This window comes from Eulemur rufifrons, chromosome 28, assembly GCF_041146395.1.
Source record: "Eulemur rufifrons isolate Redbay chromosome 28, OSU_ERuf_1, whole genome shotgun sequence".
Classification (NCBI taxonomy): Eukaryota; Metazoa; Chordata; class Mammalia; order Primates; family Lemuridae; genus Eulemur; species Eulemur rufifrons.
The window spans coordinates 46,539,924-46,566,531 of record NC_091010.1 but is presented as its reverse complement, the minus strand read 5'-3'; the positions used below and the strand labels follow the sequence as shown (position 1 = coordinate 46,566,531).

General features: G+C 43.1%; 1 protein-coding gene across 1 annotated transcript; it reads left to right on the top strand.

Annotated features, from left to right (window-relative positions):
• Window positions 1-3,856: 3,856 nt before the first annotated feature.
• Window positions 3,857-25,519, top strand: GOT1 (glutamic-oxaloacetic transaminase 1). The gene is made up of 9 exons (XM_069461059.1): window positions 3,857-4,070; window positions 10,293-10,474; window positions 17,620-17,743; window positions 18,214-18,326; window positions 18,613-18,717; window positions 21,258-21,408; window positions 21,491-21,656; window positions 22,390-22,532; window positions 24,713-25,519. The coding sequence occupies exons 1-9, from the start codon at window positions 3,953-3,955 to the stop codon at window positions 24,850-24,852; spliced, it is 1,242 nt and encodes a 413-aa protein (XP_069317160.1). The 5' UTR covers window positions 3,857-3,952; the 3' UTR covers window positions 24,853-25,519.
• The last annotated feature ends 1,089 nt before the right edge of the window (window positions 25,520-26,608 follow it).

Sequence of the window (26,608 nt, the reverse complement as noted above, 5' to 3'; positions counted from 1 at the left end):
ACATGATGACTTGGGGGGAAAAAAAAGCTCATGACATGGGTGTAGAGGTAAGAGACTGCATTTGTGATACATTTAGGGAGAAAAAGGGAAAGGACAGGAAATTTCTTCTGACTTCAAGGTCTGTAGCCTTCCCATTCTTCTGTCATTTGGAGTGTCTTGGCTGGCTTTTTGCTAAGGCAATCCATTTCCTTCTTTATGTTTCTTCGACTGGAGAAGACAGTTGCCCCGGGACATTGACAGAATAGTGGAATAGTGTTTCTGAAACATCTTTTATTCTTCAGAAAAGGATAATATAGAAATACAAAGGGCTATTATTAACATATTTAAATTTTAATTAATATTAAATGTTATCTTGTTACCTTTAAATTGCTTTGAGATTTTAATTGCAACACCTGTGACGATGATGATAATGATGATTATGATGATGATCCCAGTTAATACTTATTAAGTACTTACTGTCAGGTACAATTCAAAGAGTTTTACATAAAATCATTTAATTACATTAAATCATTTAATCCTCATGGCAACCCCATGAGTTAAAACTATTATTATCCCCATGTTACAGATGAGGCATACAGAAGAAATCTATTTCTATAGGCCATGCTTTTAACCATTATGCTACACTGCTTAAGTAAAGTACAAAAACTATATGGCCCAACAATTTCTAAATGGTGCCATGGAATCTATTTATATTCAACAACTAGACAAAACCATCAATAATTCTCAGTGCTATTGAGGTATCTGCTATACAAAGGCCCCAGCAGCTTCAAATAACGTTCTTGTACGTGTGGGTGCCCAGTTCAAGAACTAACTTTAGACCCTGCCCACACTCAGCCTCAGTGGACATGCTCTTCTATGAGGAAAGAAGCAGAAAGTTACCCTTGCTTAGTGGCTTGGGGAAGGAGTCATACAGAAGGGAGGGAGAAAATCAAGGGAAGCGATGCAAGAAAGTATGATGCCACCAAGGGACACCCAGAAAACAAGCCAGTTAATTTGAGAGAAGAGGTTGATAAAGGACCATTTTCCTTAGCAAGAGTAAACTCATTACAGTGGGAGAACAGCACCACCTTAGGGGCTCTATGCTTATTGCCCACTATTTAGCCACACTGTGACTCACAGATCTCCGCGTACAGCTTTGGTTTTTAAAGGAACATTTGTTCGGCACACAACTCAGCTTCTAAATATTAGTAATGTTAGGATAATATTATCCTTAGTGACAGCACATACCCGAATATAACCATTCCAAAACACTTTGTGCTTGAGTGCAAAGGGTTGATAAACTCCTCTCTCCCCTGACTTGTTCCTAAGTTTAGACCTGTGTATTCAGGGACATGATTAAAATAAGCAGGCGTGGCTTTGCTTACAGGACCATGCAGTGCCCCCTGTCGTTCTTGCCTGCGCAGTCCTGATGGCTTCAGATTTCCAAGAGAGCATATTCTAAAGGAATTCATTCCAGATGATGCTGTTGCTGTGTGGGTTCCCCGTTGTCTTTTTCAATTTTTTTGAAAAGAAGGTAGAGGGAGAAGGCAGAAAGAAGATGCTAGGGAGGACGCTTGAACAGAGAGTCATAAGGAAGTAAGGAGGAGGTGAGAATACCAGCCCCTTTCTCTTCTGATCCTTACTGCCCTTTGCCTGGATACTCACTTTGTCTGGACAGTGTTCAGCTCTTGAGTTTTTTGCTTGAATTATCCATTTAGCAAAGAGGCAGTGTTGAGTTGATTCTAAGTCAAAGTGTTAAAATTAGCGATGACCTAGAAAGCATCTTGTTTATTTCAAGATTGGCATTTTACTTACAGGGGCAGCCCACAGGGCTCAAGACAGAAGGGTACTGAACTTAAAATAATCTCCAGGAATCTCATATTTCCCAAGAAAAAGTTTGAGACCTGGATCCTACATAACATACAGTCTTCCCTCCCCACCCCCAGTAACTGCCCTTTCTATTAACAAAATTCAGAACCAATATTGTGGGGACATGAAGAAAAACTGGATATGGCACTTTCTTTGTCTCTCACAGCAGTGGCTTGATTATGGAGCTGCTTAGGTTGTCAATAACTATTTATTTGGTCTTAGCCAAGTTGATAGTGTTTAGGTAACCTAGGGTTGTTTTTCCCCTGGGAATGACATAGAGAGTGACCATGATGCTGTTGGCCAATGCTGTGAAGTTCACACTTTTAAATCAAATTCTGGGAGGAGCAGGCTATAGAACACCCCTCTCAGCAGTTGCCCTCTGCTACGTCTGCTTTCAGAAAAACTGAAAGTTCATTGTCGTTTGACCTTCAGTGCCGAACTTGCAATGCTTAGAGAAAAGTGTTAGCTAAACACTGTGGGCAGTTACCTTCAAAACCAGAGGTGACATTTCTGAAAAGAAGCAGATGTCACAAAAGTTTCACAGGTGTTGAACAAAGTTTTTTGGCCTGTATTTATTACTTTGAATGGACAATTCATTTTGAGATCTGTAGTATTATCCATTGAATAGAGGCTGTAATACTGTTTTCTTCTGAAACACCAAGAAAATTGACTCCTTCTTCGGCCATCTGTTGAATACTTAGTAAGTGCAAGAAACTGAGGGAGACTTATACAAGGTCAGATCCCTAGCCAAAACAAGCTTACCACCTACAAGGGGTGTGGCAGATGGGCAATGATAACAACAGCTACCATTCAGGGAATGCTTATTACATGCAACCAAACACTTTATACTATTAACTCACGTAATCCCCACGACAACTCTGAGGGAAATACTATTATATTATCTTCACTTTACAGAGCAGGAACAGAAAGGTTAAATAACTTGTCCAAACCTGCTCAAGTTAGTAAGTGGCAGCCAGAATCTAAACCTAGGCAGTCTGACTCCAGAGCTGGGTTCTTAACCACAAAGGCATTTAATAAAATTGTAATATTGCCAACAAGGTACAGAAGCACAGGAAGGAGAGACAGATTTTCACGAGAGTGAGGGTTAAGTAAGGCAAGGCTTTATGGAGGAGTTGGCATTTGCTTTAGGTCTTGAAGGTCAACAGGCGGAGAGGGGTGTGGGGAAGAAGGACTCTCCAGGGAAGGAACAACCTAGAAGAGACAGTTTGGGTACCAGACAGCTAACGACACTAGTGTGTGTGCAGAGGAAAGCTGGAAAGGGAGGCCGCGCCTGTATCCTGCAGGTCCTTGAGAACTAGGCCCTCTCTGCAACGAATGGGGAGCGAAAATCTCAAACAAGAGCAGCAGAGCAGAAATTCCTGGTCACCCCTTCCTTTTGAGGATATCCCGCCCCCGCCAGAGACCGAGGCAGGCAGCACACCCACATTTCCCTCCGGCGACCCGGCCAAGACGGTCAAGGTCGTCCGCGCGGGCTCCGGAGCTGCACGTCCTGGCCGAGGACAGGCGTCCCGAGGACAGACGCCAAGGATCTGGCTGCCAGCCCGAGCCGGCCAAACTGGGTCACGAACGTGCGTGCTGCCGGGACTGGCAGCAAAAACACCTGCTCAGCGGGAACAGGAAGACCTGTCCTCTGGAACTCCCGCTGGCCACCTCCCCCTTGTCTCCTGCCTGGCGAAGGTCGAGGAGACAACACCGGCCGCTTGCTCAGCTCCTTCCCTCGGCCCGGGAAATCCCGGGAATAACAGCCTCCGCGATAGGAGCACGCCCTGCCAATCAACCCTAGTTTCCGCCCACGCCCCGGCCAGCGTAAATGGCATTGGTTGCATCATTACCAGCCTTCGATAAGATTCTCTTCTTGGATTGGCTAATAGCATCCCCTCCCTTCGCCCCCTTCTTTGTCAGAAGCTCGCAATTGGTTAGCCGCGTTGCCAAGCTCCGGATGCTGCTCGACCATTGGAGGCCGCAGGCCCGCCCCTGCCAGCTAGGTGAAGGTGAGAGTCTCCTCCAGTGGCCCCGGCCAGACCGGACGGAGGAACTCCAGGCGTTGGGGTGAGACCTCTGGGCAAATTCCTGCACTCTTGCCATGGCGCCTCCGTCCGTCTTTGCCGAAGTTCCGCAGGCCCAGCCGGTCCTGGTCTTTAAGCTCACTGCCGACTTCCGGGAGGATCCGGATCCTCGCAAGGTCAACCTGGGAGTGGGAGGTAAGGATGCAGCGCCCTGCAGTGTAAGCAGCTTGGAGAGTGAAGCGGACCCAACCTGGGCCGTAGGGAGTGTGGAAGAGGCCAAGGCCCAATTTGGCGCTGCCTGGATAGGGGGTCGCCGGACAGAAGGCAGGGTCCAGGAGAGCTTCTTTCAACCTGCCCATTTTACAGATGAGGACATGGAGTCCCTGGAAAGTGGAGATGTGTCCAGGGTCACGCAGAACAGGTGTAGCAGCCAGGACACAAACTCAGTCTTTCTGATTCCCCATCCTGTGTTCTTTATACTACATCCTCCAAAGAAATGGGGCGGCCAGGGCTTGTAATGAGAGGGAGGAAAATAGGAAGCCTGATAGGCTCAGGTCTTGGTTCTTGGGAAATGGGTAAAGGAGAACTGTTAGCCCTACGGAGCTCTGGTCTGGGTACGTAAATATTTGAGTGAGCACCAGATATCAATCAGGTACCTTATTAAGCCTTGTGGGGAAAGACTGAGGCTTGGTTTTGCCCTTAAGGATTTTAAAGTCTGCAGACGTTACACTATGCTTTGAGATGGGTTAATGCTTCCTGGAGGGATCTGGGAAGATGGTCTGGCCCTCACAGATGTGGTAGGAATGGGAAGAGATGGTGGAAAGGAGTAGGAAGAAGTATGGGCAGTAGAAGCTCACTTTCCACACATTCTTGTCTTCATTTCTTGATGGTATTGCTTGGGCCTTGGGTAGCTCAGAGCATGGGCCTCAGTTTACCCATCTGCCAAGAAGATTTGTATTGGAGTGCCTCTGAAATGCCTTTTAACTCTAATCTCTGATGAATTTGTTATTCCTCTTCGGATGTTTGAAGCCCCATAGGCACTTTCTCCATTTGGATTTTGCCACATACAAAGACCAGCCAGAGAGATAAAAATGAGTAGGGTGAAGTCCTATGCTAGGAAACAGACATAGAATAAAAGGACTAGAAATTTTGAAAGAGCAAATGGAATTATTTTGTTGCAGAGGGTGACATGAAGGAGGTTCAAAATGAGGCTTCCCATAGAGAATGTTTGTGTCTGTATGTAGCATCTGTTAAAAATCATCACCAAGGAGTATGGGAGAGGGTTGGGTAAGGAAAAAGCCATTAAAAAGTGATGGTGTGTTGAAGCTGGGTGATGGGTATGTGGACATGCAGTATGTTATTCTCTCAGCTTTTGTGTAGGTTTGAAATTTTTCATAATAAAGCACTTAAAAAAATAAGTCAGTAGTACACTGATGGAGGGAAAGTGATGTTTTTAGCAGGCAGCAGAGTAGGAGAAATATGGAAAGATTGCCTCGAATTGAATTGGAATGGGCACCATTCAAGCTCTTAATTTAAATCTAATCCAAAACCTCCAAGTATTTTTTATAGCCAGATATATACTGAAGAACTAATATTCATGTCAATCTAAATATATTTTTAAAACATCAGATTTTATTGGCTCATTTACCTTTGAACTATCTTACAGGGTTTTTGTGAGGGTTAAGTGCATTTAAAGTGTTTAGAACTGTATCTGGCACATAAGTAGGATTTATCTAAGTGTTAGCTATTACTATTATTGTTGTTTTGGCATTTCTTTGGGTGAGCCTCATAAAAGATGTTGAGTAAAAATTTTCAGCTTAAGAACTGCAACATGACATGATTTGACATTGGTTCAGAAATAAACTGCTCATGCAGAGAAAAAGCATCCTGATAGCCTAGCCCAGCCCAGAAGTGATTGACTCATAATCGTAGTCATTCGTGCAGATGGCCACCTCAGCTGTGATGGTGCCTTTGTCACGTTTTCCAGGAACTCAGGAACTTCACCTCCTTTCTGTGAGCAAATGATTTGTGCATGTAATCTCATTTCATGCTCACAACTATGGAGGGTTGTTTATTACTATTAATTACTCAAGTTTAGAGGTAAGGAAGCCAAAGCCTTGAGAGATGAAGCAATTTGCCCCAGGTCATATGTCCTAGGTGGTAGAGCTGGCATTCCAAGCTAGGTCTCTCCGGCCCCAGGTTCTCTGCCCACTCCTCTGTTTTGGGTACCTTCAGGTGGTCTGGCAGGGGTAGAGGGTCGGGCAGCCAGTGCACTATAGTGGGAAGAGCCAGGAGACCTAGGTATAGACCCAGCACTGTGGTGCAGTGATGTGACCTTGGAAGGGTTATTTAATATCCCTGGGACTCAGTTCTGTTAAATGAGGAGCCAAACTGAATAACCTCCCTCTAAAATTCCACTCTAAGATTCAACTCTACTCCAAGATTCACGGGCACATTCTATGACTGTAGTGTAGGGTAATTTTACTGGCTTCATCAGTTGACTAAGGAGTAAATGAATAATTGTGTGTGAAGTATATGTAAATGAAAGTGTTATACATAAATGTTATTTTTAATCATCACTATGACCAGTCTTTGTGTGGATGGCAAGCATTTAGATAAGAGTCTAATAGAGTGTAATAAAAGATCTCTTTCCAGCTTTTGTATGTCCTAGCCTTATTTATACACATCCCAAAATATACCCATTGTGAAGGAAATGTAATTAACCACTGACTTTGGGGAAGCTACTTTTTTTTTCCCCTAAGTTAAGTCTCCCACATCTCCTAATGGAGACTATCTAGCTCATGTTCTAGTGATGTTGAACATGTTTAGAATAAACTGCAGCTATAATCTCATACAGTTTCCTCAGAGATTTTCTTCTTGCTGTGACTTCAATAATTGCTTTAAACAGGAGAGTATCACATTTTCTGCTGAGCACGATGCTTTCTGAGTTGATCACTTTTGTGTTTCTCAAAGCTTCAGACTGAAGTGGCTTTATGGGTGTGGAAGACATGGGCCCAACCTGATGCAGCCTGTAGCAGGAAGTTTCTTTATTGACTCCAGTCTGTTTGTTCATGTGAACTTAGCTTTCTTTTGGCCTAGATAAACTGCACTTGCTTTAATATTTTTTAATGTTAAATGTAGTTTCCCAGCATCTTCAGATAAAATTGTCAGAAAGATATGCTATATCAGGTGTTTCTGAGTACCCCTGATTCCCCAGTATCCTAGATGGGGAAGGATCTTAGAGGGACACCCTCATGGGCTCTTAGGTGAGGATGGGTGAGGGAAGTAGAGATCTTAGGAGGAAAATGAGAGCGATGGTTTGGTCATTTAATTTTTTATATTCTTCCTTTCCTTCTGCAAAGCAAGGCTGCTGGGCCTACCTGTAACCCATGTGACTCCTCTAAAAGGGCTTGTACCCAGGAAGAAGGGCAGTGGTTCATGGAGTTGGGGAGCATGTTGATGTTGATAAAAAGGCCTCTGACACAGTCCCCTGGGGTCTGCTTGCTTTAGACTTTCTCTAGATACCTCTTCCTCTTAAAAAAAGAACATGGATCCATAAACTTAATAGTATGACAGCCTAGCTCTTATTATCCTTGTGATCTTGGGCAAATTATTTGACTTTCCTTTTCTTTTTTTTTTTTTTTTTTCTGAGATGGGGTCTTGTTTTGTTGCCTGGGCTAGAGTACAGTGGTGTTATCATAGTTCACTGCAACCTCCAACTCCAGGGCTCAAATGATCCTTTTGCCTCAGCCCTCCAAGTAGCTGGGACTACAGGCACACACCACCAAACCCAGCTAATTTTTAAATTTTATTTTTGGTAGAGACGGAGTCTTGCTTGTTGCCCAGGCTGGTCTCCAACTCTTGGCCTCAAGTGATCTTCCTGCCTCAGCCTCCCAAAGTGCTAAGATTATGGGCATGAGTTACCACACCTGGCCTATTTGACTTTTCTAGCCTCTGTTTTCAGATCCCTAAAATAGGCATCACAATATCTATTTTGTGGGTTGTTGTAAGAATTAGATGAGTAAAGAAATGTATTTAGCACAGTGCCTTGTATATAAAAGTATTTAGTAAAGTCTTTGTTGTTATTACTATGACTTCAGCTACCTCCAATGTCCAGAATTATGAAACTTTTCTCTCCATCCTGGACTTCTTTGAGTGCAAGGTCAATACTGGACACATCCTACAACCACCTCAAATTCAACATGTTCAAAGCACAACTCATCATTTCCACTTTCCCCTTGATCTTTTCATTTTTCTTCCCCTTGTATCCTAGATCTTGGTCAACCCTACCACCACTATCCGCCAAGTAGCCAGACTAGAGACAGACCTTGGAGTTATCGGCAACCGTTTCCCAATCCATGTCTATTTATTTGGTCAATAAGTTCTGTCTCTACTATCTCATAGATCTATTTTGAATAGCTCCCCTTTTCTTTATTCCTGCCACCACTGCCTGAATTCAAGGCCTCATTATTTCCCTTCTGGATTATTGCTTTCTGACTTTAGCTACTGCCTCTGTCCTCTCCAGTTTATTTTCTGTGGTGTCACTCAAATGATCCTGTTAAAATGTGCAGCTGTCCATGTTACTCTCTTGCTTAAATGCTTCAGAGGTTACCCATTGAAACCAAAGTTCCTTATAAGAGGCTCCAGAAGTCTTCCATCTACTCCCTGCTATTCCTCCATGGATCCCACATCTGAGCCATGAAAATGTGGATCTTCCAAAACTTCATGCTGCCAAAGCCTCCGGGACCTTGCACAGGTGTTTCCTCTGTCTGGGATACCCTTCTTCCCTCCCCTACCTTTTAAACTCACTCATCTTTCATACTTCATTCTCTGTAAAATCTTCTCTCACCCCTCAAAGCAGAATTAAGGGTTCTATGCTCTGTTTTATGGATGGCAGAGAGGATCTTATTTTATCTTATCTGCCTCTGTCACTTCTTCTAGCCAGTGCCTGGCTCATGTGAGACTTAGTAAGTCCATGTTGAATGAATGAATGAGAAACTCATGGATCCAACAAACAGGAATAAAAATTCCCAGGGAGAGCAGGAATAATGGTTGTTGGTAATGCTTGACCTCACTGCTCCAATCACCCAAGAGTAATCTGCCGTCTGCTTTATTAGGATGGTTAGGGGAGGCATTGGGAACAAACCTAGAACTAAACCTGGGAGAAAACAGGCGATGGAGAAGGAAGGGAAGGTGTAAATTGGCCAGTTTCTCTTTAGTCACAGTACAGACAGATAATGCCTCTCTTCCCATCCCAACTCCCAAATAGTATTCATAGAATATGTTCATAGAAAATAAAGCTTAAAAGGTTATACACCAAAATTTTTGTTTCTCTTATCTCTGAGTGTTGGGATTACATGTTGATTATAATGTTTATTATTTACTTTCTGGGCTTTTCTAAATTTTCTACAATCAACATGTGTTGTTCAGTAAACAATAAAGACCACCCTAAAAAGTGATTTTTTTTTTCCAAGTCAGTGATTAACATTGGGCAGGAATCAACAAGATACAACTTAAGTCAGAACTACTCTAAAATTTCGTTTCAGTTTCAAAGTCACTTGCGTAAGTATGGGATTGTTGGAGACCAAACGTGTGAGCATACAGGCAAATGACCCCTATCAGCAATCCTACTCAGAGAGATTATTGGCTTGGGTGTAAGGCCGAGGCAGCTGTCCTCCAAAGCTGTAATCCTAACATAATCATAGACTAGTACAGGAAAAAAGTCAGTGATGGGATAACTCTAAGGCCCTAAAAATAGTTTTAGGGTAGACGAAATGCTTAGAAATTTACTATAGAGCAAGATTAAATATTGTGAAAGAGATCAATTTAGATCAATGAAAGGGTGAGGCAGTTGAAATGGGATGAACATTCAAAGTGGTAAGCATTGGCTGATGTCAAAATACAGAGAGAGGATGAAGAGGTGTTTTAGTGGATCCTTGGGTGATTGTGTAACCTAACCAGCTGTTGGAATCTTCAGTCACAGGCATGTGTTCACTCTTCATCCTAATTCTGCTCTTCTAGGACAAGAGGCGGGATGGGCCTCTTAGCAATATTGATGTGGCATTTGTAGGACGATTTTTAGTTTGCAGAGTGCTTTCCCATGCATTCTCTCACTTGACCAGGCTCTGTAATGTCCCAGTTTTATTTCAGCATTCTATTTTTGGAGGTCACGTAGTTAAGAGCTGTAAGTTTCATAAGGATGGGAATCATGTCTGTCCTGTTTGTTTGCCCAGCACCTAGCACAGTGTTTGGCCCAAATTAGGTGCTCAGTAAGTGAATGAACTTTAACTTCAGTTCCCTTCACTGTTTTTTTTTTTTTGACTGGATGGTGGTGGAATGCTTTTTGTTCACAGTTACAAACTGTTACTTAGACACAGCCTAAGACTCCTCTGTATACAACCCTTTTCCATTCTCTAGCATATCGCACAGATGACTGCCAGCCCTGGGTTTTGCCAGTAGTGAGGAAGGTGGAGCAGAAGATTGCTAACGACCATAGCCTAAACCATGAGTATCTGCCGATCCTGGGCCTGGCAGAGTTCCGGACCTGTTCTTCTCGCCTGCTCCTTGGGGATGACAGCCCAGCTCTCAAGGAGAAGCGGGTGAGTTTTGGGTGAGGATATAGTTTCTCTTTAGAAATTGTGGAAGTAAAAACAGGTTGAAAATTCAATTAGTTTTAAAGTACTAGGTATTATTGAACTACCAATAAATAAGGATTTCAGTAGAATAAGTTCAGGAACCTGACAGTGCACATAATGTGGCCATATACAAAGCATGGGCTCTTCGATTGTTCAGTTTTGTCCAGTAGATCATCAGATTTCAGCTGCTGGATTTGAAGCCGTCAGTGGAGATGCCAAGTAAAGGAGATTTAAAAGAATGATAAAAGAGACCAGGGTTCTAGACCCAAATCTGCCACTAGTTTTGACCACAGGCAATTCATTTGCCCCTCTGGCCCCTACATCTACATGTCAGAACAAGACTATGTAGTTTGGGTTCATGACCCCATAAGGAGCACTTGCATAGGGGACCTTTTAAGGGGCCTCTGAGCCCCCTGAAATTATATGTAGATTTTATGTATACTTAACTCCTGGGGAGAAGGTTCATATCTTTTATCAGATTTTCAGAGGTGTCTGTGGTTCCCAAAAGTTTAAGAGCCACCAGTGCACATGCTGTCTGAAGTCCCTGCGAGTTCTAATATTCTCTAATATTTCTAGCCTTGATCTCAGCATCTCTCATTTAAGTGCTTCCTGGTACATAGTCTATGTATAAGTAGAGACACATGGAGGAAGAACACATGTGGAAGTGAGATAGGCTGGACACAGCAAGAAGTGGTATGGGACCGAATCTCACTGTTGTAGGAATTCAGAGGAGGGGAGACCCCTGAGGACTGGAGGTGGGACTTGAGCTGAACCTTGGAGAATGTGTGAAGGAGGCCAGGATACTGGTCCTCAACTCTGGCTGTACATTAGTATCGCCTAGGGAGTTTGTGCAACCATACTAATGGCTGGACCCCATGCCAGGCCAGTTAAATCAGAACCTTGAAGGGCACCACCTTTCCCATCTCCTTTTCACCACCCCCCCTCATTCCTGCCCACCATGGGCATGTTAATTTAAAAGCTCCCCAGGTGATTCCAAAGTACAGCCAGGTTTGAGGACCAACCACAAAGTAAGAAAGAGGGTGGTAGGAGTTCAGGGACAGAGGTATGGGGTAAGCAGATCTAGTTTGTAAAGAGACCTACCTGATTAGAGCAGGGAACATGTTTGGGAAAATCAGGCAGGTCGATTTTGGCAGCTAGGGCAGGAGAAGCCACCTGAAGGTTTGAACAGTGAAGTTACCCAATAAAGGTGTTATTTGAAGAAGATAAACCTGATCGGATGGGTGGCAAAGGGGCGAGCTCAGGTTTTTGCAATAGTCCAGCTAGGTATTGTGCAATTGCTGCCCGGGCCAGTGTTGTAGTACAGCCTGTGGGGTCATGCATTGAAGGGACCACATCTTGGAGTCGTCTGATTTATTCCCCACAAAGTATTAACAGCAGGTTTTTCCTTTTGTATAGCATGTTATCCAGGTGCCCTGATAAGCAGAATGGCAGGGTAAATGAAGGTTGCACACATGTAACATTCATATATGTATCAGGAAGCAGGGTGGCTCTGGTGAAGGTCTTGGAACTCAGATCCATGACTAGGCAAATAATTAACTCGATTAGGATTTCGCCTGGACTACTTTGAGAGACTGTGACTTGCCTCAAGGAACTGAAGGCATTTGAGTAGAAATGTTGAGAGTATAGAGATTATAGGTCACATTGGGAAGTTGCTCTGAAAACCCAGTATTTCCACAGAGGTAGTGGAGAGTCCTAATGAAGTTTGAAAGTGGGGAACTGAGGGAACTGGGGGCCTATCTTCTGAAATGTTGTAAATAAATTAGCTGGAATTCTGTTGTTGATAAATGAAAACAGATTCTGTGTTGGGAGCTTCTTCCTCTAAAACTGTGCATTTCTTATACAGTTATTATTAATAACTATACCGGGCAGATGCTTGTTCTTCTGCTCATTGATCCCTGTTTGGTCACTTAACACTACAAGGCTTGGGGCCATTGCTTGTGGCCTTGACCTGGGAACATAGCCCTCCCTTGTAGTCTAGTTGATCCTGTTGTGTTTTGATCGTAGAACCATTTTAAATGGCAGTCTTCATGGCAGCAAATATTTGAAGATACTTTTTTGGACTGGCTTGAGATACTCTCTTAGCATCTACATCACCCTAGGTACCAGTTGCTTCTGAGCCCTGAGCCTTTCCTCTTTCTCTGGAAGTTGTCACCACCCGCAGCCTACTGTCTTAGTTCAGTAACAGCCTCCTAATTGACCTTCCTGCCTCTGGTCTCTTCCCCATTCTAGTACATTCTGCACACTGCAGCTAGAATGACCTTCCTTAGCAAAAAAAGCTGATCATGTCACCTGTTACCTCTGCACCCGACACAGAGTAGCTCCCCCATTGCCTACAGGGTAAAATCCAGACCTTGAGCTTGGCATGCAGTGGATTTAGTAGACGGCCCTCATCCTGTTCTTCCAGTTGCTTACTTCCCTTCATCGCCCTGGGGGTCCTGCGAGGCTATGAGCCTTGCTGTTTTCTAGACCCACCAGGCCCTGTCAGGACTAAAAGCCTTTGCCTGGCTCTTCCTTCCACTTGGAATGCCCTTCCTCACTTCTCCAACTCCTCCGTCCCCACCTCTAAGTTCTTCAAGACCCGGTCAAGGTTCAACTCCACACTAAATCCTTAGCATTGTCAGGCAGAGTCCTCTGAGTTATCACAGGACTTTGTTCACAGCTTGGTAATAACAGCATTTACTGCGCCTACTACATTGTATAATTTTATAAGTCTGTGTCTCCCACAAGACCATAACTTCCCCTGGGGCAAGGATCATTACTTACTTATCTTGCAGATCTTCAGCATTTAGTTTCTAGCCTGGTACCTCAGAGATTTCCAGATATTTCAGTTCACTCATTCATTAGTCCCCACATGCTCACCACTAGAGCTGGGCACTGTTCTAGGTGCTAGAGCATAGCGGTGATTCAGACACACACAATCCCTTGGCTTTGCTTTCAGTTTTGTAGAGAGAAACATACTGTAAACATAATAAGAAAATGACATAGTATATTAAAGATAATAAATGCTCTGAAAATGAGCAGGGGAAGCGTGTTAGGAGTTCTGGGGGTTTTAACTAGGTGTTCATGGTAGAAATAGAATGACATTTAAGACAAAACTTAAAGCAGATGAGGCATGAATGAAAGAATGAACAAGAAAACAGACACTAATCTTGTCTTCCTTTAGATTTTTCTTCTCCAGATTTAACATTACCAGATCCTTCACCCATTTTGAGGAGACCTATTTTCTAGACTCCTCACTACCTTGTATTAACTTTTCCACTTTCAGACCTTAGGATTCAGGCAAATGTCCATTTTTCACCTCCTGCATAGTACTGTTTCAGCTTCTGAAATGACTGAGCCACTGTAGATAGGGGGGTTCGGGTGCTGTAACTCCTTGCCACGTAATGCCATCCCACTCTCTTGCTTTGACCATTGCTTCTAGGAGACTTGGGACTTTGGCTGTGGCTCAGATCTTTTCACCACTGTCTTCTTTCTTCATCTGCTCCAGCAAGTGTTTTATGTAGTACCGTGGGCCAGACTCCGTGAGAGTTGCTGGGGGCACCTAGATGAATGCAACGTGGCTCTGGCCACAGGCAGCTCCTGTGGGTCAGTTCTCCTACTCACAGTGAAGTCACAACATCAGCAATTTGTGATCTCAGACAAGGGTTCTAGAATCCAGCAATTATATACTGACATTTCTAGTAGACATAGAGGTCTACTTTGTCCAGCTTCACAGCAAGTCTACAGGATTTCCCTTGTTCTGAATATTCCTGTCTAGCCATCCAGGTCTGGTTGCCTGGCTCCTTGAGAAGTCTGTGCTTACTTCCTTTGATATGTAATATCCTTTATTCCAAATACAGGGCTTTCTTGGGCTCTAGGACAACTTGCCAAAAATCAGTTCATAGAACAACCAGCTTGCTCCATTATTGATTCACCAAAAACTTTTCTGTTAACTGCTGATATTTGGAGCAACTTGTGTTTCACTGAAGCCATTCAGCTTTCAATATATTTTTAGGGAATGATAATTTCTTGAGAATTTGATATTTCAAGTGCCGTATATATATATATATCATGAAGGTCAAGGATTAGTTAGTGTTAGTGAAGTGAGTTTATGTCTTCCAAGTACATTTTCAATCTAGTCTACTGACTTTGTAACTTCTTTTAATGAGTTTGCTTTCTGAAGTGGGAGAAAAAGGGTGGAGTTAAAAGTTGAGCACAGGGGCCAGGTGCAGTGATTCATGCCTCTAGTCTTAGCACTTTGGGAGGCTGTGGTGGGAGGCTTGAGCCAAGGAGTTCAAGAACAGCCTAGGCAACAGAGCAAGGCCCTGTCTTTACAAAAAATATTTAAAAAATTAGGTATGATGGTGTGCGCTTGTAGTCCCAACTACTCAAGAGGCTGAGAAAGGAGGATCACCTGAGCCTAGGCATTGGAAGTTGCAGTGAGCTATGATCATGCACTGCACTCTAGCCTAGGCAGCAGAGCAAGACCCAGTCTCTAAAAAGAAAAATTGTGGAGCACAGGAAATGAAAAATTATGCCTGGGAATGTTTTCACTGGCATCCATATGCATCTGTCATATTTCCATGATAACTTAAAACTGTGTTCAAGGGAAACCTTGCTCATTTGCATAGGAAGTATTGGCATTCCAGAATTGCTTAGGAATCTGAAATGTGAAGTAATACATGAAATTGACATTCAACTTAGCTGGATGGCAAGTCCATAAAAAATGAATGCACATTTCAGTTTTATCGCCTTGATGGGGATTTGCATAAAGAATCCAGGTAGACCACAGTGTAGGGACAAAGTCTTTAAAGTAATGGTGGGGGACCAGTGCTTAGTAAGAATCACTGTAAAGAACAGAGAAGTCAGTGGACCAGATTTTGCGTACACTGACTGTTTTTGCCCCAGTCGACTGCCTTTGCTTCTCTCTGAAATGTACAGCTTTCAGTTCCTTGTCTCCTTGACCGACAACTTTGCTTATGTTTCACACTTCAGATAGTGTGAAAACAGACCTATGAATACAAAAAGAACATTGGTGAATAGTGGTGGTGATTATCATTGTTTTATTCCAGGCTTAAATGGGATTTCTGCTCATCATTCATTGTTCATCATGAACCTGATCTATGGGTTGAATGAATTTTTTCAGTTATTTTTTAGGAAGTTTCCATTGTTTTCTATTTTAGTAACCATGAATATCAGGAATGACTAAGCTTTTCTTATCTGTTATGATGGTCCTTTGGGTTTTCTCTGTCTAGCAGCATGACGAATTTTATAATACATCTCTTAATCTTGCATTCATGGAATGACTGTCACTTAACCAAAGAGGTATTTTTTAATGTACTATTGGATTGATATTGTTCATTAATGTTTATTTGGGAAGTTAGTATCAGGATACACGAATGAGCTAGGCCTCTCTCTCTCTCTCTCTCTTTCTTTTTTTTTTTAAAGAGACAGAGTCTTGCTCTGTTGCTCAGACTAGTATAGTGGCGTGATCATAGCTCACTGCAGTCTCGAACTCCTAGGCTCAAGTGATCTTCCTACCTCAGCCTCCTGCGTAGCTGGTACTACAGGCGTGTGCCCCTATGCCCAGCTAATTTATTAAATTTTTTGTAGAGATGGGGTCTTACTGTTGACCAGGCTGTTCTCGAACTGCTGGCCTCAAGTGATCCTCCTGCCTCATCTCACTTTTCTCTACTTTTTTTGCTTTATTATCTTTTAGCATCATTGTTATGTTAGGTTACTAAAAAGATTTAGGAAGCTTTTCTTCTCTATCCAGGAAGACATTTTTACCTTTTGATCGGGGAAATTTTCATATCTATATGAAAATAGAGAAAACAATATAATGACTCAGTCCCCATGTATCTATCACCTAGCTTCAGCAATTATCTGTACATGGTCAACATTGTATATTTCCCTCTTTTCACCCTCCCAATCCTTCCCTACTGCCAAAGCTGGATTATTTTACCGCAAATTCCAGACATCTAAGCAGGTTTTAAAAATTATTATAAAAATTTACAAAGAATACATGAATATTTTCTTCTTATTTATTTATTTATTTATTTTTTAAAAAAACAACTTACAGATTAGGCCAAAGTCTCTTTTGACCACTATTCCTACATTCTGGACACCCCCTCCCCAGAGGTTGCTGCTGTTAGAAGGTGTGTGCTCTTTCTTTTATTTAGATAGACATTGTCATGTGATTTTTTTCTTCCTTTCTCCTTAATCCTTTAGACAAATTAGGCAACATGGTTTATGACATTTCTCTACTGAAAGAGTTATGCTGAAAACTAATTAGAATTTTGAAGGAGCAAAATCAAAGGTCTACAGGCAGAACTACATCAACAGGACATTGTGGCTCGATCTAGAATGGGAAGACCTAGATTTGTGCCCAGATTTGCCTCTCACTAGCTGTGTATCCTTTTGCAAACCACTTCTCTGAATCAGTTTCCTCATGTGTCAATTGGGGATCCAATAAGAATGTATGCCTAAGCATTTTGTAAATGGTAAAACCGAAGACTTTTATTACCGACCATATTAGGTCACTTTAAGATGAGAAGAAGCTGAGAGAGGAAAGCAGTATTAAATATTTGCATATTACCTTTGTTCTGTTAGAACATAATTCTGAGGATTAGTAAGCCTGAGTTCTAGAGGTGAGGGGTACTGCAGATTGATGTCAATGGCAAGCTAGAAACACTATTTTACAGGCTTCTGCTGGAGGGAAATTTTGATTTTGAGATGGGTGACATCAAAACAGATGGATTTTCCTTCCAAGGCACACATACACACTAATGTGGCCTCCGTGTGGCCTCTACCTCTGTGTAAAGAAGGGAAGCTCCCCCAGACCCAGACCTCCTGGGTTGAGGACCTGTCCCTCTTGCATGGTAGCTGGCAACTTTTTGAGCAAGGTACTTCTCTCAGTTTCCTCATTTGTAAACATGGGCAAATGACGGAACCTTCTTCATGTAGCTGTTGTGGGATTTTGATGAGATAATGCAATTAAAGGGCTTAGCACGGAGTAGGCACAAATTAAGTGCTCATTATTACCTAATTTTTCTAACATTATATGACCTCACCACTGTCAGGCTGAGACCCTGGTTCTTCTTTTTCAGGTAGGAGGCGTGCAGTCTTTGGGGGGAACAGGTGCACTTCGAATTGGAGCCGACTTCTTAGCACGATGGTACAATGGAACAAACAACACGAACACACCCGTCTACGTATCCTCGCCAACCTGGGGTGAGTCTTTTAGCTGCATCGAGAGGAGAAACAGAAGTTAGAATTATCCTCATGACTCTCACTGTTTATGCAGAAAATGTGATTCAGCCTGGAACAACTGACCTTTGGGAATGGCCTGAGCGGTGGATTATAGCAGTGTGTGAGAAACCTGATGCTCAAATGCAAAATAGGAAAACTCTTTCCCAAGGCTCTTGGTAGACTTATATTTTAGCCTTTGATGAAACTCCCCAGAGGAGGCATAAAATGTAGGTGCAGGAAGTACCATTGTAGTGGGATATAAGTTTGTCATTAATGTGACTGGATGAACTTGTTCTTGTTTACAATCATTCTTCTGTATCTTAACCCCTAGCCTCAGTGACGCCCAGTGGACGTTGAACCTGTGAGGGCCCTGGAAGCTAACTTGTATCCTTTCCAATTATACCTCCTAGTGTTATAAAAGTGTTTAACATTTTATAACCTTTTGCTTGCAGAAAATCATAATGGTGTATTTTCCAACGCTGGTTTTAAAGATATTCGGACCTATCACTACTGGGATGCAGAGAAGAGGGGACTTGACCTTCAGGGTTTCCTGAATGATCTGGAGGTGGGTGATTTAGAAGAAAAAGTAAAGAGAACTCCAAGGTGTCAGGAACAGCAGGGAAAGTCTTTGGATAAGTTGATAAGTGAGAGTCTGAGATATCTTCCTTAAACCAGATGGTGGTTTTTGAAATAGCAAGTAAGAGAGAGCACAAAACTAGCACAGAAGAGAGACATGAAGGAGTGATAAGAACATGGTTGCCCTGTGCCCCCATTGCTGACCAGTATGCTGTTGACTCTGTCTCCTGATACTACTGCCAGCGTCAGAGCTGACATAGCTTCCTTCTCCTCAGAATGCCCCTGAGTTCTCCATCATTGTCCTCCATGCCTGTGCACACAACCCGACTGGGACCGACCCAACTCCGGAGCAGTGGAAACAGATTGCTTCTGTCATGAAGGTAACTGCCCTTTTAGAGCATCTCTTAAAAAAATAGTATGTATTATTATTTAATGAATTCAAAAGCAGTACCTGTTTACTGAAGAATTTAGAAAAATGGAGAAAAGTCCAAGGAAAAAAATGTTAACTATAAATCCTATCACCCAAGGAAAGATACTGTTAATGTTTTGGTAGATAGAATATTGGGCTTTGGCCTGGTGCTGTGGCTCGTGCCTGTAATCCTAACACTCTGGAAGGCCGAGGCAGGAGGATTGCTCGAGCTCAGGAGTCCGAGATCAGCCTGAGCAAGAGCGAGACCCTGTCTCTACTAAAAATAGAAAAATTAGCTGGGCATAGTGGTGCGTGCCTGTAGTTCCAGCTACTGGGGAGGCTAGGCAGGAGGATGGCTTGAGCCCAGGAGTTTGAGCTTGCAGTGAGCTAAGATGATGTCACTGCACTCTACCCTGGGCTGACAGAGTGAGACTCTGTCTCAAAAAAAAAAAATAAATAAATAAATAAAATAAAATCAGGCTTTGTGTATGGGTATAGTTTTAAATTTAATATGTATGTTTTACAAAGATGAGATCATTTTGTGCTGTTCTGTGAGACTTTGTTTTTCATTTGAATTTCTTTATATACATGTCATAAAATGTTTTACAGCATCATTTTTCATAGCTATATTATATCCCTTTCTTGGGTATGTCATGTTAGGGATTGGGTAAATCAGTTGTTGCACATTTAGGTTTATTTCAGATTTCTTGATCTTATGAATAATTATGTAATAAAACTTTTTATTGTTTCTTTGATAGAACTTTCTAGATTGGAATCTCTAGCTCAAAGTTTGTATATTCTTCACTAACGTGTTTATGGAATATTTGTTGCGGAAGTGTTACGTACTGGGTGCTGTGGGGATACAATAATGAGCACAGCAGACATGGTCCCTACCCTCACAGAGCATACCACCTGTTTGGGGAGACAGATGAGTACTAAGGCAGTTATGATACTGCGAGATATCTGTGTTGATGAGGCTTATAACGGGGTTCGTAGCCCAGATTTTGGGCAGTGTATACGTGGAGGGGGCGGGGTGGCAGGAGCCTTCCTGGAAGAAGGGGTTTCCATGTTGAGACTTGTAGGATGGGGAAGAGTTAAGAAGGCATCGGCAGGCAGGGGTGGTCAGGGAAGTCTCCTTCCCTGCAGAGGGAAGAGCGTGGTCAAAAGCCCCAGGTAGAGAGCACAGCTCAGTTAAGGAAGTGAAAGTGATTCTTACCAGGGCCTGGAGTTCAAGGGAGTTGGCGAGTGTGAGTGCTAAGGGTAGAGGGTAAATAGAGCCAGGTCCTGTGCTGAGGAGTTGGGCTTTGTTCTCAGGGCAGTGGAGAGCCACTGAAATCTTTGATGTCAGGGAGTGACACGATTGGATGTGCATTGTCTTAAGGTCACTCTGACTGTGTAGCAGGGACTGGCTTGGAGGGAGGCTACACTAGGCAGGCTGAGGGAGCAGGTAGGAGGCTACTGCCATAATCCAGGTTGGTGTTGATGGTGCCCTGAATGGAGAAGGTGGCAGTGGGGAAAGTGAGGTGCGGAAGGATTCCGGAGCTCTCAGGAGACAGGACTGATAGGACTCGGGGTGTGATAGGATGTGGGGGATGAGCTGCAGAGGAGGAGTCATGATACACCCCAGTCTCACCCAGTCAGGATACACCCAAGGCTTTGATGGTTCCAGGGAGGGAAGTGGTGTCCACTCCGAGAGCCCAATAGCAGCAACAGGTTCAGTGTGGGCAGCTCTTTGAGGAGATAGGAGCGATAAGACTGGAGACTACTCTGTCCACTTCATCTTGAGTACCCAGTAGAATAGCCGTGAAGCTGTGAGGAGGCCCTGGGGAGATACCAAGCCTACACTTGAGCAAGCTTATCATACAAGGAACTCAGGGAGAAGAATCCACCAACATAGGACATTACCACCATGCCTCAAAAACAAGCCCTTTTAGCAAAGCTGCATTGTGACACTCTAGGACAATGTACTTTCTTTCTTTCTTTTTTTTTTTTTGAAGACAGGGTCTCACTCTGTTGCCTGGGCTAGAGAGTGCAATGGTGTGATCATAGGTCACTGTACCCTCAAACTCCTGGGCACAAGCGATCCTCCTGTCTCAGCCTCCTGAGTAGCTAGGACTACAGGCATGTGCCACCATGCCTGGCTAATTTTTCTATTTTTCGTAGAGACAGGGTCTCACTCTTGCTCAGGCTGGTCTCAAACTCCTGGCCTCAAGAAGTCCTCCCACCTCAGCCTCCCAAAGTGCTAGAATTACAGGCGTGAGCCACCACACCTGACCTACAATGTACTTTAAAAAAGCAAAGTTTACTGAAATTGTTACATTTGTTGGTTGGTATTTAGCTGAACAGAGAGAGAGAGACATAGAGTGGTGGTTGGGTGCATATAGACGAGCAGTTGGAGGAATGGACAGTCAGTACGTTTCTCCCAGGCACCAGTTGGGAAAGGAAGGTCGTCTGTGTCTGAAGTTGGTTCCAGACGGATTTCCTGCCCTGACTCACTTTCCTTCCTCGCAGCGCCGGTTTCTGTTCCCCTTCTTTGACTCAGCCTACCAGGGCTTCGCATCTGGTGACCTAGAGAAAGATGCCTGGGCTGTTCGCTATTTTGCGTCCGAAGGCTTCGAGCTCTTCTGTGCCCAGTCCTTCTCCAAGAACTTTGGGCTCTACAGTGAGTGCTCTCCCGAGTCACAGCCGCCTCCCTGCCTCGCTGCCCGTCAGCAGCCACAGCTGATTGTCATCTCTCTCTGTAGACGAGCGAGTGGGGAATCTGACCGTGGTTGGAAAAGAAGCTGACGGCATCCTGCGGGTCCTTTCCCAGATGGAGAAGATTGTGCGAGTTACTTGGTCCAACCCCCCCGCCCAGGGAGCACGAATCGTGTCTCATACCCTGTCTAACCCTGAGCTCTTTAAGGAATGGTAAGGGGCTCGCAGCCTGCTGGGCAAGAGGTGGGAGGCAGAATAGTCTTTGTCCCATTACATTTAACTGCGTCTCTTCCTTTTATTTAGGCAGAGGCAGGACAAAATTACTTTAACCCCTTTGAATATCAAATATTTATGTAAAATAGGGCTGATCCCTGCCTCACCCGTGTGCGACACAGCACCTGGAACCCAGGAGGACCCAGTGAGTGGTGGTTTCTCTGCTCCCCACCTCCCAGGCTTCCCACAAAGTGGGAAAACACAGGAAGGAATTCCTGATAGAAAGGAATATCCACCTTCAAGACAGTGTGGCAATTTTTGGGCTCTTCATTTTTATCTCTAATTTACATACATACATTTTATTTTATTTTGGAACAGAGTTATTTTTATATAGTAGGTAAATCTGCAATCTCTGTTTATTTAGGCCTGATAAAAGATACCATCCTATCTCTATCAGCACCTCAGTGAAGCCTGAATGGAAACATTGGTGTTTTATGGCCAGCATACCCAAGATAGCTCTAGACTCCCTCAGTAAATGCAGCCCTTTCCTTTTGCCTGCTAAGTCTGTCTGTCTGGTCTGTTCATCCACCCATCCAGCCATCCACATACCATAAGGGGCAGGTTGTGACCCCATTTTCAGCTTATAGTTTAAATTACAGTTTTTAAACCTGCATGTTTTTATGTACCATCTGTCCTGTCTGGATTGATGTTTATGTTGCTGTCCATGCTTCAGGACAGGAAATGTAAAGACAATGGCTGACCGGATTCTGAGCATGAGGTCCGAACTCAGGGCACGATTAGAAACCCTCAAGACCCCTGGAACCTGGAATCACATCACTGAGCAAATTGGCATGTTCAGCTTCACTGGATTGAACCGTAAGTGGCCGCCACCACCGCCACCATGTTCCTGCTGTAGACACACAACATTTCTCTCAGTTGCAGTCGCTCGTCTTGAACTCACCTCCGTTAGCCATTGCCTACTTGGGCAGCCATTACTTTGGACCAAGTTAGGTTTTCTTAGGGTATCTCACCATCTCCTGAACCCCTTGGGTCTCAGAAAAGCATTGTTGTGGTTTGCCCTGTTGACCCGTAGCCAAGATATTTTCATTTTTGTGGTTTGGGAAGTAGCTCAGAGCCAGGTGGGAAGTAACAGGATTTGTATCGTGGAGCCTTGATTTATGAAAGGTTTCTCATAAGTGTTCAGGTACCTTTTAGTTTTACCTTCATCCTGAGAATAAATATATATGATTATTCAGGGAGATATTTTCTTAATAGGTCTTTCCTGTCACCAACTCTTGCTCTTACAAAGAGGTTACAAAGTTATGTTTCCATTTCATAAATAAAAAACTTTGATTGATAGTTGAAATTAAAAGCTGAAAAGTTAGTGGGCAGCCATGTGCTACCTTGGTCAGCCATCAGTAGGGCGTATCTGCCATCAGCAGTCCCTTCTGATAATAGAGGGTTCATCTATTTAATAGATAATTCCAGAGCACTACTGGCCGAGCCACCAGTGCGGGTGTGGCCCTCACCTGCATGTCCGAGTGGCTCTAGGGAGGGATGTTCAGCTGGCGTGGGTTGTAGGTAGAACATCAGAGGCCCCAAAGGTACTCCTGGGGCCACCAGAGTGCCAGTGTGAAATGGGCTCAGAAAAAAAGGAAATAAATGTAAATGAGAGGTGATAGAGATCGTATTGTTGACCCCTTAAAATACTTTGGGGTAAAATGAGGCCACCTAAGAAAGTGAAGGAATAGCTCAGTTAGCTGTAGGTGTCCTCACGTAGGTGGGGCAGAGAATTAGTTCACTTGTGTAAGTAAAGTCATCCTTATACGATATATTTTACATTATATTAATATAACATTTAATATAAAAATATTAAATGTAACAGAAATAGTCTTTAGTAGTAACATTTTTAAAGCTCACAAGATGGAGATGTCTCCCCGTAAAACATCCATATCCTTCTACTATCCAGAGTAGGAAGTTAGTTTTATTATGTATTGAAAGAGAATAGAACTGTGCTTATAACACAAAAATTATATTTTTAGTGCTTGACATCATTTACCCCTTTTAAAAACAGGGTTTGTTTTTTTCCCCCCAACATTTTATTAGGAAAAGTTTTAAACATACAGAAAAGTTTGAGGAATTATGCAGTGAACCCGCCCTATACTCACCACCTAGTTTCTACAGTTTTCATGTTAAAAAACTTACTACATTTTATCTGTTGGAACAGAGGCTTTTAACCTGGAGTCCATGGATGGACTTTAGGAGATCTGTGAAGCTCCTGAAATTATATTTAAAAAATCATGTATGTGTATATTGGTCTTTTTCTAGGGAAAGATTCTATAACTTTTACTTACTTCTCAAACTGTGATACTTCCCTCCTCCCCAAAAGTAGAAAAATCTCATTTTTATTTAAAACAAAAACAAAAAACAGAGCAGGAGCCCTGTAACCACAACATGAGGCATTGCTGCAAACATGGGAAAACCCTCCTGCGTCTGAGAGAGAGTAAGCTACAAAATGGACCAGCGTCTCATGGTGCCAGGTCAGAGAGGTCTGTGTAGTTTTCCAGTTGGTTCATTCACACAGCATTTATCAAGAACGTGAGGCCTTGTGTGATATAAAAATGTCAAAGGGAGGTGGCTGCTAGGTGCTCAGGGACAAGAAAACACAGGTCAGAGAAGGGCTAAAGGAAGCACTTTGTAACCAGTTTTTCATTGCCATGGATAATTCTTAAGTCTGATGGTTGTTTTGGTTGATGGAAGCATCCTGGTGAATGTTCTGTACAAAGGCTTTATTGGAAGATAATCCCAGATTAAAATTCCTATCAGAAGTAGCCATATTGAACTTTGTGGGGATTAGAAAGTTAACTAATAAGAGTACTTTCCAGAATCTAGTGAGTGTACTTTCCTATTTGTCAGCTGGACAAAATAGCTCCTTTTGATTTGCTTCTCTATGTTAAGGGGAAGGAAGGAAAATCGTAATTGTCATATAATTGCTGAGCCTCCACTGCTTTAAGGTTCCCTGCTGCTCTGATTATATCATCTTTTGGTTTCAACAGCCAAGCAGGTTGAATATCTGATCAATGAAAAGCACATCTATCTGCTGCCAAGTGGTCGGATCAACATGTGTGGCTTAACCACCAAAAATCTAGAGTATGTGGCCACTTCCATCCATGAAGCAGTCACCAAAATCCAGTGAAGAAACACCATCCCGTCCAGCACCACCAAAGCGGTTCTCTGCCACATGTGTTCCCTGCCTGCACAAACCTAGATGTACATATCATGGATTAGAGACTACAGAAGGATGAAAAAGGTTGTTCTGGTGAGATGGCCTCTGTTTAAATTGTCCCCATGTGAAGAGGACATACCTTAAATTGAATTGGAGACCTGGGATTAGAGCCTTTTGGAGGCCAGAGCAGATTAAGATTTTTATTTAAGAATAAAAACGTATTTTGATCATGAGATGTAGGTATCTTGCCCCCTCGCTAGAAGCAGGAGTGTTGCCCATGTGCTTCTACATGTTGCTTGACTCTGTACAAAGTCTAGTCCCAAAGATCAAGTCATCTGAAGGAGCCAAAGTGTGAGTGTGGCATTAAAACTCTTCATCTCATCCCAGTGTGTCTTATCTCCCTGCTCTTTCTGCATGGTTGTGTCCCTAGTCCTAAACTTTAGTTCTTTAAGGCGACTGTGATTAAGAAATATATTTAACCATGACATACACAAAGGTACACACACATATTTAATTGAAACGAAAGTTTCACAAAACAGTGTTTATTCTTGTTATGTGTAGTGCATTCTGATATTTTCTAGTCCATTCTATTGTGTTCTACTTCACTAAAAAAATAAAATAAAAATGCTGATCAAGACCTATGGAATTGATTTTGTGATCCACTAATGCGATGTGACCCATGGTTTAAAATGAATGCTTTCGAGGGATTAAGTAGTGGCTAAGGAAAAACTAAAATGTATTCTCACAATATAGCTCCCTATAGTGAACCCACCGTACATAACTTGGTCGGTTTTGTGGGCTTGTCATTCAGAGGCCAGCTGTCTTCTTATATTACTCTAGAAACTGGACTTCATGGACTCATAGGAGTGATGACGTCACTCAGGGTGATTCTAGAACACCAGTTGCTCTCAGAGTTGGAGTTCCTCTTAGTCTATTGAAACAATTAGAGCCACTTAAACATAGACCACAATTTCCAGAGAGTCCAAGGGACTCCAAAGGGCAGTTTTGTAGAATCTAGTGGGGTTGAGTCTTATTAAAACAAGAGGGTTACTACTTGAAGTTTAAAAATTATTTAGTTAATTGTTGTTATTTTAACAGGATCTGCCCCTTTCTAGGACACCTTTGAGTTATAAAATCCTACAGTCTTGAGGGATGATTGGGATCTTAGAAGTCAAGTCCGTCCTTTCTTCCTCAGTGAAATGGTCTCTTCCATGTTGTCCCTGATGCATCCTCGTCGACCAGGGGTTGTTGTTGGTGGGTCCTTTCAGTACTTGGAGAGGCCTCCATCCCCTTCTGCTGATGGAGCCCCTTAATAATAAAGATCTTTTGGCCGGGCGCGGTGGCTCACGCCTGTAATCCTAGCTCTCTGGGAGGCCGAGGTGGGCGGATCGTTTGAGCTCAGGAGTTCGAGACCAGCCTGAGCAAGAGCGAGACCCCATCTCTACTAAAAATAGAAAGAATTATATGGACAGCTAAAAATATATATAGAAAAAAAAAAAATTAGCCGGGCATGGTGGTGCATGCCTGTAGTCCCAGCTACTCGGGAGGCTGAGACAGGAGGATTGCTTGAGCCCAGGAGTTTGAGGTTGCTGTGAGCTAGGCTGACGCCACGGCACTCACTCTAGCCCGGGCAACAGAGTGAGACTCTGTCTCAAAAAAAAAAAAAAAAAAAAAAAAATAATAAAGATCTTTTACCGTGAACCAGAATTTGATCTCCTTTGTCAAA